The sequence below is a fragment of the Metopolophium dirhodum genome, chromosome 1 (genome assembly GCF_019925205.1).
Source record: "Metopolophium dirhodum isolate CAU chromosome 1, ASM1992520v1, whole genome shotgun sequence".
In the NCBI taxonomy this organism is placed as follows: domain Eukaryota; kingdom Metazoa; phylum Arthropoda; class Insecta; order Hemiptera; family Aphididae; genus Metopolophium; species Metopolophium dirhodum.
In genome coordinates, this window is record NC_083560.1 from 54,199,465 (window position 1) to 54,214,092 (window position 14,628).

At 28.6% G+C, this 14,628-nt stretch overlaps 1 protein-coding gene across 2 annotated transcripts in view; it reads right to left on the minus strand.

The window, feature by feature from the left end:
• Positions 1 to 600: 600 nt before the first annotated feature.
• The window catches only part of LOC132935590 (cationic amino acid transporter 2-like), a 29,246-nt gene continuing 15,218 nt past the window's right edge, over positions 601 to 14,628 (minus strand). For both annotated transcript variants that reach the window (XM_061002183.1, XM_061002184.1), the window contains 10 exons: positions 13,978 to 14,106; positions 13,503 to 13,658; positions 12,262 to 12,366; positions 11,839 to 11,994; positions 11,541 to 11,665; positions 6,650 to 6,747; positions 5,827 to 5,966; positions 5,021 to 5,281; positions 3,506 to 3,669; positions 601 to 1,503 (listed from right to left, as the gene is read on the minus strand). In XM_061002183.1, coding sequence (XP_060858166.1) covers positions 1,279 to 1,503; positions 3,506 to 3,669; positions 5,021 to 5,281; positions 5,827 to 5,966; positions 6,650 to 6,747; positions 11,541 to 11,665; positions 11,839 to 11,994; positions 12,262 to 12,366; positions 13,503 to 13,658; positions 13,978 to 14,106 — 1,559 coding nt within the window. In that variant the 3' untranslated portion in view covers positions 601 to 1,278. The remainder of the gene's footprint in view (positions 1,504 to 3,505; positions 3,670 to 5,020; positions 5,282 to 5,826; positions 5,967 to 6,649; positions 6,748 to 11,540; positions 11,666 to 11,838; positions 11,995 to 12,261; positions 12,367 to 13,502; positions 13,659 to 13,977; positions 14,107 to 14,628) is intronic.

The following is a 14,628-nucleotide window of genomic DNA, read 5'->3' on the forward strand; positions in this document are numbered from 1 at the left end:
TGATGTGAAATACCATTTTGCTTCAAATGTAGGGGGATCAATAGTTGGTTAATATAAACTAGATAATACTATCCCGGTAATAGTCGATTAAACGCCAAGTGGAGAATAGTTTTCCATTCAATCAGTATTAGAAATTCGCCCAATTCGTCGTTGGACAATTAATATGTACAAATTTGAATATTACTGTATGTATAATATAGTGACTAAATTGTTGAACTACTGAAGGAATTCCTTAGGTAGTCCTCAAGGGTATTATAGGTATACCGTCTGTGCTAAATTATAAATTAGATATTACCCGGGTGATTTCGCCTTTACTCGTGACTTATAATAATATTTATTATAACGGCCCATCACACCAATATAATACAATACAAACATTCAGATGAATCTCGCCCGTTAATTATACAACGGGATATTGGTATAATAATAGTAGTGATGACCAACCTATACTAAAATAGTTATTATTTAGATGCGTTATTTCTTAGTCTTCAGATTTGCCGTGGTCTGGGTTTCTCCGCATATGAAAATCATCAATAATATCACTGCTGCAAGGTCCAGTACTCCAGTCAATTGTCTGATGGTAAAGTATTTATAAGCCAATTGATCGAGTCATTAGTTCGTATATTAAACAAAAATGTACATAATAAAAATGAATGTTATATAAATAAATAAAAAAAAAATAGGACAGATAATCTTTTAAATAAAAATAAGCCACAGGTGTAATTTGACATGAGTCTTTTAAAAAAAATGCGAAACTATACGTTTGAGGCGCATATTTTAACAAAATTATAATATAACGTTGTTTGCGTAAAAGTATAACTGTCATGATAAAAAAAAAAAAAAAAAAATGAACAAATAAACATAATATTAATAATAATTTCGGAGATTCACTACCGCCGATGATGATGACGACCGTTTTTTATTAACAGTGTGAAACATTTTGAAATTGTGCTCGGATCATTTTGTGTAGGTTTTATATTGTTATATTTTGAAGATAACGGTAAAAGGTCAATTTTTTTTTTTTTGTAAAAATGCATAAAACGACGTTTGTATTATAGGTGTGTTGTATTGTACAACAAAATTATTGTAGTCTCTCGCTCCGTTATCTAAATTTTTCTAACTCGTTTACACACACGTAAACGCACTATGTACACACTACGCACTCACTCTCACTTTCTATCTTTGTCTGTCTCTCTCCCCCAAACACCCGTCCCCATACAATCTCTCCTATACTTTCACCCCCCCCCCCCCACCTATCACCCACCAACTCCCCCCGCGCTAATATACTTGGATTTCATAACGTATCTGCTTCATATACGTCTCATCCAGAATCCGGCGCTGGTTCAACCGTTCCACGCTGTTCCGGAGTCCGTAGAACAGGTAAACCAGTAAGCCGATGAACAGCCAGACGGTGAATCGTATCCAGGTGGACGTGTCCAGTTGCGTCATTAGGTAGATGTTGAGGACGACGCTCAGGCACGGCACGAACGGGACGCAAGGCACCTGAAATGGAGACGAAACGCGTTGGCGATCAAACGTTAAGACGAGGGGACGAAGGGGCTAATAATAATAATAATAATAATAATAATTAAACTAACAAGCCGTCAGTATTTTAACCGAAAAATATCTCATCCGAAAATAATTTAACTAATGATATCTAGGCTGGATATTAATTTGACTGAATGTCTATAATATCAGCCAATAAATATTCGAACAGACAAATATATTAGGCTTCATTATGCGCTTGATTTAGCTATGCCAGGTTGTTAATTTCAATGTAAATTTTAATAAATGATAACATATCATTTATAATGTAGGTACTTTTTATATATTTTTAAGTAAAACTTCGAAATTTAAATTACGGTGTTAAATTAGATAGCCAAACATTTTTGTCGAAAGTTGAATAATAATACATATTGTATAATACCTATATTAATCGTTCCCTACTAACCTAACCTACTGTTAGTACTTCGCATTAAAATTATATCACACGTTTTAGACACACAATAAAACTTTTTTTTTACTTAGTGCCTACTTCTGTTTTGGATACCACTATTTATACTTAAGTAATAATATTTAAAAATGCTAAGGTTTTTTTTTTAAAAATAGAAAACATTCAATATATTTATTCTATTTTATGTTTTAACTATATTATAATTTTGATTGATTGCTATACCGATACATTTGATGTACCATGCATGAATATATATTAGATTGTGTCTACGTAGTATTGTATTAAATATTTATGACTTACCTACTTAGCGATTCAAATAATAATTTTTAATAAAAAATAAAAGCAATTAATAAAACGCAAAATATTAGTACCAAACTATTTGCTTACCCACTTATATAAACTATTTGAGTTTACATTGTACATTTGTACCTATAAATATTTAACCACTAAGGGAATTTCGTGTACGCGTACTGATTATGTTACTATATTACTATCCAACACCACTCAGTACCTACACAATATTTTTTTAATACAATTGTAAAATATTAATGTTAATCATAATTCATTAGATAACTTTATCTTTGATGTGGCGTTTTTATTTTTACCACAGCGAAAATAACTTTTAAAATCATGATTAATTTGTAAACATTCGTTAATGTTTAAGAATTGTATTAATAATTAAACTAATACAGAATTATTAAATCGAAAAGAACATGGTTATATGTTGTTATTAATATATTAAAAAATATATTATATACTTAGTTCTCATCTATATCTACAAGGATATATTGCGAATAATCCAGTACCATCTATATTCTCAATTGTTTGCTGTGTTAGGTACCTACTAATAAGTCCATATCATATACATATAAATATTACACCTTTTAAACCACCTACTTAGAGCGTGGGTAGTTATCGCTGATGTTTTATTTCTATTTTGTTTTATTTTATTTCTATAACTTATTTATATTTGTCACTATTTGATATGTTTTCTCCAATAAATAACTATATTATGTACGTTGTACTGAATATAGCAAACTGTGTCTAATTGGTGGTGAGCAGTCCGCTTCATAATATTTTATTCAATAAAGCTGGTTATATAATACAAATTTGGCATTTCTATAGTGTATGTTCGTGGATTCATTAGTTCGGGACAACAGTTCCACGTGCCATGTTTCATTTTATTATGGACATTTCTAAGAAAATGTAGATACCTAGTTAAAAGATAAATCGCATAAAACGACCCTTAAAAACGAAATTATACAAATGTATTATCTAGGTACCTACATCCATGACTCCGGCACGTGGCACGTGGTTTTTATTTCAATATTCTCTATAGTTATAAAATAGCACTGTGAACCAGTGGACGTCTAGTTATGTGTATTATATACAATATATATACCTACGTAGGTACTATAGAATATAAACACAATACTGTTCGTTAAAATGACGATTCGTTTGCAACCATAATATTATTATAGAACATGACAACCATCATGGATTAAAAATAATAAAATAAAAATTATTATAATTATTATAATATATAATTACGTGGAATGTAGGCCGGTTTGTAGACTGTGGTTGTCGCGATAACGAATAGCAAAGCACCAACAAAAGCACGCCGGAAACGACGCATGCCGCATACGTGATCATGTTGAACTTTCCTTCGGTTTGGGCAATAGAGACAGACGAGCAGAAACATATGGCCACGACGACTGACATAAAAAAAAAAATAAACGTTTGATTATAGATATAACAATATTATTACCATATTATAGACATATTTTACAAACAAGAGAAAATCATATTTTTCCCATAATTATATACATAAATCAGTTTTAAACTATAAAAACTGAAGCCGTCTGCACTTTTACGTAAGTATAAGTATCATTAAATTGACTAATGAAAATTTAAAAGTGACTTTGGAGCAGATTATAGTGTTATTATTTTAAATGTACATAATATTATAATGATTATTGCGTTTAAAAATCACATTACGCTTTACGAGTAGATCTCGACTTAATAATATTCTTATAGGACGCACTAGATCACAACCAATTAAACGTTCGTTCGATAAATTTAAAAAAAAAACAGCATCTCGGATATCAACTGCTTGGATGTCCGTCGTGATAACCTCATAAATGTAGACTTTGAAAATTCGAACAATTATTAGGCACGTTTTTAGAAGTCAATGCCCAATTACTGTTCTAATCTGTGGATTTTCGGCGTAAAATATTTTGTGATTTTTATGTTCACTGGAAAAACGCATTGAAAAAATAAAATTGATTAATCTAAAACAAGGAAATACGTGTAATTACGTTTTGTAAACATAATAATATTATGATATCACGCAAAGGAGAAACATGTTGGAGGAGACGGTCGTTCCGGGCATTACCCCTCGACCACCCACTGCATTTTATCACAAGATTTTATCTTCGGGTGGATAAATATGACACACGTGATTAGTTTTAAGTCAAAACGTTTATGTGTGATGTTAATTCCGGGAATTCACATTTACTTCGTCAGGAGGTCAATCGCGTGATTTTGACGTGAAACACGTTGGCGGACAAACCAATAGAATTTTTTTAAACATTTTTCTAATCGACTCGTGGATTGACATTAACATTGTGTCAAGTTATGTGTAGGTTTCATTACTTTATTTACGACTATTAATTATAATTTAAATTCCAGGCGTGGCAAGTGTGTTGGATATGCAACGAAACCGCAAAAAAAATGTAATAATTATAATTATATTGTAAAGGATATTAAATTAACAAATGCAACAATTAAACCATCCCACACAAAACTAATTTGCCGATTATTCGGAATTATTTTTAATCACTATATATAATGGTAAATGATTCCTAAATGTAAAAATATATTTAAGAATAAATGTATAATAATATGTACCTACAGTTAAAAGTAGTTTTTTAAATATATTTGTACCTAATTATAAGGAGTGCTTGAAACGGTTGATAATCAAATACTTAGTGTTTTAATTTTGACGAGCAATGATTTCGTGACCCTAAAATAAATTTGAACTCAATTCGACCGAATGATACTTACGGTAAACCAGAATAATTTTGACCGAGGTACGACCAGTGTTTTTTGTTGTAATCTGCGAATTTGGGAGATTGAAACTGGATGATAACAGTCTCATGAGAGATACGCGAAACCGTCCGTTGTCTCTGACCTTACACTCTTCGGAATCATCGTTAGTGTACCGCAAAATCAAAACACAAATACACACGAGCGAGTACGCCATCAACGTACCGATCGACATCATGTTCATTAACTGTTGGAGATCGAAAAGACTGGACAAAACCGCTAAACACATAAATACATATACATATACACAAATTGTTTATCACTAATTGATTTCGTATTACTTATGCAATATTATTATATTATGTCGAATATGTTATGATATTATAGGTATCTAGGTACAGATATAGGTAGCGAAAGTATACAGAAAAGATTGATGTTATACGAACAGACGAACATTATCAGATGTATTTATTCAAATTATGATGATGTTATTTTATTTGCGGAGCTATTAAATTATATTTCAATAAGATATTAAAGTTAAAAGTTTTTAATTTTTTTTGAAAAAAAAAATAGCCTCATTAGTTGGAATTCAATAGAGTTCATATCGTGCAATCAAACTTATAACATTAACATTATATAATAAATCGCATTGACCAATAGTGTTAGTGAGTTTAATATGAAAAAATATAAAATCAAAATGTTTGGAAGATGGGTAACAAATTATTTGAATGTTTAGGTATCTCGTTTTGATTATTATGAAATACCTATAATATTATATATTATATAACAAATCGCATATACATTTTACTTGTACTCGTACTTACCAGCAAATGCTCCACATATCAATGTACCCCAAAATGGAGTTTTTGTCTTGGAATCAACTTTGGAAAAAATGTGAAACAATAACCCGTCGGATGCCATGGAGTACAATATTCTGGGTAACGGAAACAGCGTACCGATCATGCTAAAAACAAGATTTATTTACATATTGCGTACGAAATTTCAATTTTATTATCTACCGTTTGCAGGTATAATAATATAATATAACATTAATATATGGCACGTGGAATGATTGATAATATACGTATTCACTATTCAGGTATAAAGCAAAAAAAAAAGGCGCCAGTCCACACCGATGAGTGGGTTTATCTTTTTTTTTTATTGGAAGTATTCCATACAAGTTTCAACCACGCTAAATGTTGACATGTGCGCATATACGAATCAACGACCACCTGAGGTTTTTGCAATCAGCGCCACGGTCTCTTCTCCCACGCACATGCTATGTTTAGTGCGAACAGTTTTAAGACCCTAATATTATATCGAATATACCATTGTACCCACTTATTATATGCATGCGTGTCGTATAATAAAACATATTAATAAATGGTACATTCATTTATTATAATTTATAATATATTATACTACCGGGTGGTTTTGATGGATGTTTATGGTTAGTTAACGTGTACCTAGGTATATCGTATATCAAACAGATACCTAGTTATTACGTGGCGAACTGGTCATAATGTTACAACTTACAAATCGTGTAGGCGAAAATTTGAAATGGCACATAACATAATATTAATAACTACTTGTTAGAAAAAAAAATAGATATTACTTTTGATTAACGTAAATAGATTTTGTACATACTTTGTGCATAGAGCAAACACTGCTCCGATTGTAACGATCCATTCGAGAGCTTGCCATCCCAACTCTTGGTATATATGTGGGAAAGGAGCTTCTGGATCCTTGTATAAAAAAACAGTAATACAAATATTGAAACGTTATAATTAATCAAGGACAAAATGTCCAACGGTTAAAAAATCCCATTGTTAAAGCCCGACAAATTGGACAAAGAATCCAAAATTAAAAAAAAAAAAAAATTAATATATTTTGACTCGGATATTTTAGCAAATAATATTTTTTCCTTGGATATTTTTTCCCAACTCTCGTTATGATTTTATGACTTGAGTAAGTTTAGTAAATTTGATAGAAAAAAAGTAAAAGTTCAATCTCCCGTATTGTTTAATTATGTACGTCCAGACAGTTATTTTATTTATTATTTTCCGACGGTAAACATTAACAATGTTCTAAAAATAAAACTACAATAGTAATATATCTTAATTGGATATATTATTTGTAAACATAATATAACTACTAATTTGAAAAAAAAACCATACAAAATCAATTACTGAAATTGTAATTTGTTTATTTAAATTCAAACTTTCCGTCTGTCAAATTTTAAAATTGTTTTTATATACCTTGACAAATTAACTCTATTTGTATAAAAAAAATAAAACTATAAAATAACTATACTAAAATTGCATTGATAATTGATTAAATACCTATAAGGTTCATAAACAAATTACTTGTTGATAAAAACAACGCATTCAATTACAATTAAATGTGTATTTTCTAGAGCATAGAATAAATATAGAATTACATCAAAATACTGTTTTGCTTGATATTTTCAAAAAAAAAATAATAACTCATATTTAATAAATCTAATTATTAAGTAGGTACAGTGAAACCTTGATAACTCGAATCGGTTGGGGGTGAAAAAAAATTCGCGTTATAGAAAAAATTGTGTATACTCATTGAATTGCAGGGGCGAAGATCTTCGAGTCATCGAAAATTCGACTTATAGACGTTCGAGTTATCGAGGTTACACTGTAGTTTTACTCCAAAAGTCAAAACTCTTTAGGAAATTTAGGCCGTTTCGTTCGAATAAAGTCCCATCAGAACCATGATGAGAACCAATCAAGTTAATCAAATGACAATGAAATTCAAGTATTACAGATTATTTAAACGTTGAACAAGTAAAACATGCAAACAGCAGTAACCTTCATGTTTTTTTCATTCTGTAACTTCTTGAAATTTCAAACTGGTCTATGAAATAAATACAATATCTAGGCACATAGGTACCTTATGACCTAATGAAGTAAAAATTAATACTGTATCGAATCGAATTGGGCTCACCTCAAAATTGCCTATAGAAGCATCGATAAAATGCCACTGATCGTCCGAACGTCAACTTCAATAACATGTTTGGGTCAGTGTATAAATTCAATTCGACACAATGCTGAATCGGAAGAAAATTCCTACGGTTTTCGTTTTATTTTCTAGAATCTTCAGTTGAACTAACAAAATGCATAAATTGGAAAAAATAACATCAAAGTCACAATATTCTAACATCATTCAACCGTATTTTGAATTTTGATATCAAATGTCCAAGTACAATTTTAAGAAGCAGCCACGCATAAAGATTTCCTCTGGTCTATTATAATTTATCAACAAAATAAACATAATCAGATTTATGAAAACTACAGAGACCACTAGATTCCCAAACTAAATATATCGTAATAAATCCATTCAGAGTCGATAAATTATTTTATTTTCTCCAAAAACTTAATAGGTAACAATACAGTACCTATTATAGTTTTATTTTCCATTTTATAACAACAAATAAATTGAACTAACTTGTTTGCAACATAAACAAAATAATAGATACACCACTAATCGATGGCAAAAATAAATTTAATTTATACGTATAAAATAAATAAATTACAACTATCCGACAAACAGACATTTTATTTATTAATTTAATATTTTAAAATGCTGTCACTTTATTATCTATAGACTATATATTATTTACTTTAAAAAAATAAATAATCGATTTTATTGTATGTAGGTATCAGGACTATACACGGGTGGATTGCCCCACTGGGAATTCGGGAGTTTTCCCGATGGACTGTGCAGTACAAAATAAGCTGTTTTATTTTTTTTTCTAATTATTTTTAGATGAATTTAATCACTCAAAAATAAGATTTTTGATAAAGAAATAGAAAATAAAAATAACAACTATCTTAAATGCGTTCTAATTGTTGGACGCAACTTACCTATCAATTATAATTTTGGATTCAAATATATAGTAAGCACAGTAATATTATTAATATGTATACTATAATATTATATACCTAATTGTATCATATAATTGATTAATAAATTATAATATTAATTTTAATAATTTTTAAATAATATTAAATATTTTTTTCATGTGATTTCATATCTATTTAATGCGTTTGATGCTCAGAGTATGCAGATTAGTGTGATTAGAAACTCAATTGCGAATAGTGAAGAAAAAAAATTTTTAAATATTACTGTATCGGTTTCTAATTGTTGGAATAAAAATCGGGTTGAATAATATATTATGTACGACTGTATTTGAACACACTTATGAACATATTATTTGTCAAGTAAAAATTAAGTTAAATTAAGTTCCCTTATTGAAACTATTATATATTTTAGTCTTTAGACCATTTCTAAAGTTGTGGAATGTATTGAATATTGATTATAATGATATTTTATTAAATAAATAATTTCTTAAGTAAATAATTTAATACAAATACAAATGAGTTAATATAAAAAAAGTGTCCATCAAGAGTTATAACAACGTCTATCTATTTACAATATATTTCCCGCAACGAAATATTTTACCAATCCACCCCTAGGTATGTAATCTTAGGGTAGGATGCATTAATTAGATGTCTCACACTCTCGACACCTCAAGTTGATCAACATATTTTATGAATTAGAGCACATTCAATCCGTTAAGAGTTATCGGGTAGGTATCTTCGCTTTAAATTGTAACTATATATAAATGCACAGCAATATAATACTACACACAGTCTTAAAAACAATTATACAAATCTGTCATAGGTATTATATTGTATAAGTATTGATTAACTGTAGTAGGTACCTATATTAATAAGGAGTTGATTGTTAAACAATAACGGTAATGGCGAACTTAACTATTTATTTTATGTACCTACCGATGATGACATGCAAAACTAAATAATATTATTTCAATTTATTATGGTTATCGTAAAATTCAACGGTAGGTACATTCTACTTTTTTTTGTTTTGATTTTTGGCAAACAGAACATGTTTTATCATGCTTAATGGACGTTATTGATTTATTGTAATTCAAAAATAGTGAACGCGTGAGAAAATGTAAACGTAGATATTGAATTATGCAAACACTGTGATTTGTCAACTATGGGTAAAACTGCTCCATGCCCAAAATAATTCTTGTTGCTAATTTAAGACATACCTTTAAATAATGTACTATAGTCACCGCGAATATTAATGATTATTGATATTTTAAATTGTATATTTCATAAAATCCAAACAGACCTTCTGATGATATTAATATAAATTATTATATCTACAGTTAAATCCTTGTTTTATCAATGTAATGATGTTACAAGACACGGCTTTTAATTTACTGACATTAGTTGTTGCATCGAAAAATTATTAATCCAAACTCTAACAAAAGAGGAGTCATTTTTCAATAAGTTTACCTATTGAGGAATTTATTTTTTACAAGACTAGAAAACATGAGTGATTGACTCCGCCGACTATAATTAACAAATTAGACGAGTCTCACTGACAATTCAAAAAATTGACTCAATTAAACAACCAGTACCTACGGAAGTTCAGACAAATACAAACTGAATCGTATCTATACTGATTCAATTTATATTGTAATGCAGAATCCTATAAAACAAAAATAAAATGACGTGAACATAACACTTTAATTTACATATAATACACAGACACAGACATTCAACATTTAGTTCAATGAGCATGCGTATATTTTCGCAAGTGCACACTGCACAAATAAATTAACGTAACAAAGTGTGTAGGTAGGCAAACTGTGCGTCTGTGCATAAATAAATTCTAAAGTAATGATGCATTCGTGAAAACCTTAACATTGCCATTTCTTCTTAAATATATTTGTACTATACAGGGTATAGATTCATCAAGCGCGCTAATTTTTTTTTTCAATAATAATTTATTCAAACTCTGATTTTTGGAATTATATATATAAGTAACTATTATTAAATACCATATTTTAAACTTTTTAAAAAAAATGTTTACTTTTTAAAGAGTGTCCTGTGACTATACAAACTTTTGTTTTTCATATATAAATTCCCCTTTATTATTGTAAATTATCTAGTGGATAATTTTTTTTTAAATTTACTTGTAGGTAGGCACCAAATTAAAATTTTTTTGTTTTACAAAAACATAAAATACATATTGTAATGTTGGATCTACTTCGACCATTTGTACACATTATCTATAAATGTTGATAGATTTATATTAATTACTAAAATATGCAAATTACTGTTGTCCCTATATCTTCTCAAGCCCATAGACCTATTAATTATTCTTAGTAACTACTCGTTCAAATTGTTCAGAAAAACTAAATCATTTACAGTAGAAAAGAGGTTCTCGTTGTCAATTCAGAAGTTTGTATATTTACAGGACACTCCTTAAGTAGTACAAAAAAATCTCAAGAATTTGAAAATATGGTCTTAAAGTATATTTAAGAATTTCAAAAATAATATTTTGAATAACTACACTATTAATGAAAAAAAGGGTGAACATGCTTGATGAATCACCCTGTATATAAATTATGATTAGTAATTTTAACATATTTTAAAGTAGGTAGGTATAAGCTAAAAAACAGTTGTACCTGTTTATAGTATGGCCATATGAGTGTCAATATGATAGCTACGCTGCAATACGATAACGTGATGATGGATAACGATATAACTATTGCCAAAGGTATGTCTCTTGTAGGTCGTTTGGCTTCTTCTCCTAGAATAATTTAAAAAAAAAAACAAATTTTGTATTAGTTGTCTGACAAATGTGAAAACTCATAAAATGTCAAGTTGTCATTAAATGTAGGTACGCGACATAAAGTTCAATTAATAAATCCTCAAAACCATTTTGTCTGCCCTATGTCTAACGCTTAAGTTTCAAATGTTTACCAGTAGTGGCTATGGCATCGAATCCTACAAATCCGTAAAAACACGTTGCTGCTCCTACAAACACTCCAGACCATCCAAATGGCAAAAATCCGCCTTCTCCGCCTTTAACGTCCAGTGGTATATCCTCTTTTGGTATGTTCCAATTGTAAGTATCGACTGCAATTATTCACAAAATCTATATAATATTAGGTATAACAATAGATTCGGTATGAATCCAAACCAACGTGTAGTAAATTGTATCGCAGTTCTAAACGAACGCATCGTATTTAAGCGTTTAGCATTATTACATTTGTTAAATTATTTTAAAACTATTTAATCTATACATATTGAACAAATATATTTGCTATAAATATTATGTGACTTTAATATTTTTATTAGATCTTATACTCTTATAGATTCCTGAATATAATTATTATCATGTACCTTTGATTAGGCCAGTGAGGACGACTGTGATAACTGTAAGCAGGTTGACAACAGTAAATATTTTGTTAAGAAAAGACGATTCTCTCATTCCCCATGCGATCAACACTAAACAAAAATAGTTAAATAAACAATCACTTCAGTAGTATATTAATATAATATAATAAATATTATTTAGGTACCTATAATAAACTACCTAAAAAATATACTGTTACAGTGACAGATATAGCACCTAGCACTCAATCGCCCAATTCATAGTTTGAAGCAGATACACAGATTAAGATAGATTTAATAGAAGTATTTTAATGTTCAATTTAACGTTCCTAATACGAACTAAATGTAATAAAGTTGATATTATTTTTGATATCATCATAGTATGAAAAGAAAAACAAATTATGTGATTGAGAAACGATTAAATAGTAAATACCAATATTATAATACAAACCTACTATGGAAAACAATAAATGGAGAATATAATAAAAATGTTGGAAAAGTATATATACTGTCATGCAGATCCATTTAACAATCAATAAAAATTGTGAATCGGTGGTATGTGTTAAAATCTATATTTTTAATATTGAAAACAAGTATAATATTTAAAATATAAAATATATCACATCAATCGATAATTTTGAAATTATTTTTTTAATAACGTAAATTAAATCTAACTTTTACATCAATAAGTAATAACTGAAATTCGAAAAATTCGAAACCCTTCAGCTATAGTTTTTTTTTCAATACATACAATTTTAATTAAATAACTCGACAAAATTAGTTTTTGTAGTTGCGGTAATTATGTTGTCGTTGCAGGGAAAATTAAGCTGTCTAATCCATGTTCTGGCGAGATCGAATTGAACACATTTGATAAAATAATAAACTTAGTAAAGGAAAAAAATATATCATTATAAGAAAATATAGCTCGACCTTTACAACTTGTAAAATATACTTTACTGGGAATTTAATTATAAATATTTGAAAACCATCCAACCTTAATAACTGTTTTCATGGCATTTGTTTTTAATAGATTGTTAGCAATAGCTTTATAATTTACTATTACGTGTCAAAAAATTACAGGAAGATAAATCCAAAGACATAATTTTATAACTAGAAATCCTATTAACTCTCAAAAACTATTTTCACTTACCGATTTCTATATACCTACTATATTATACCATCTGAATTCAAAATATTAATGTTTTCATTATAATTTCGTAAATTATTCGTTTTAAAATTTTAATACTTACAAGTTAACATAAGTATAGATGTGAATGAAAAAAGATCCGGATATGGTGCCAAGAAATCCACATGCATTGGAAACGTTTGTTGAAGATATTCTCTCATTGGATGACCAAAGGGTTTATCAATATGCCCACTTAAAGCTCTCGCAATGCTGGCACATCCTAAAATATTTATCATACAATAGTATGTTAAAAATACCAATAATAACGCCTTTAAAATTCAATTTTTTTTTAATGTTACATAATTCATTTTTTTCATGATTTCATTAAAAAACAAATTATTATGTAATAAATATTTAGATATTAGACATCGTAAACATATAATTATAATTGTACTCTAATAATTTTAATTCAATGGTAGGTACCTATTTAATTAGATGTATAGTAATTTCTAAATTAAATCATTATTTCAAAACAAGAAAATTGATTTTAAATATTCTCAACGAATTCGCGATAAGGCAATTTTTACGTTTATACTTACCAATACTATATTCTAATATTAAATCCCAACCAATGAGGAATGCCACTATTTCACCAATACCCACATAGCTGAACGCATATGCCGACCCGGCTTTTGGTACACGACTAGCAAACTCGGCATAACATAATCCTGGATAAAATACAATTTTTCCGAATTAGTTTTTTTTTGTAAATATTATTTTTAAAAAGCTTACAATCTATTATTAGAAATTAAACAATTATGTACAGTAATTATTGTACACCAAATTGCATTTTAATATAATTATCAATGATTAGGTATGTGTGTCTTCAACCTTTAACACCTAATTATAATACCTAATTATAAATACTCCACAATTTTAAATTTAAAATGATAGCTAAATTATATCTATAGTAAAAAAGTAGGTAAGTCAATTTTGTTCAAATTGATCTGTCTTAATATACCTACCAACTGCAGTGTTATTGACAACGCCAACCATTTCTTCATATTATGTACTATGTTTGTAAATAAATATTAAATAATAATGAAAATCAAATCACTTAATAATTAAATTTAACAATTATTAATAGCCATTAAATTTTTTTTTTTAACGTTACCTAGTGGTTAACAATTATATTCATATTTGAAAACTTGTTATTTTCATACCAATAGTATCGATAATAATAAAGCAGA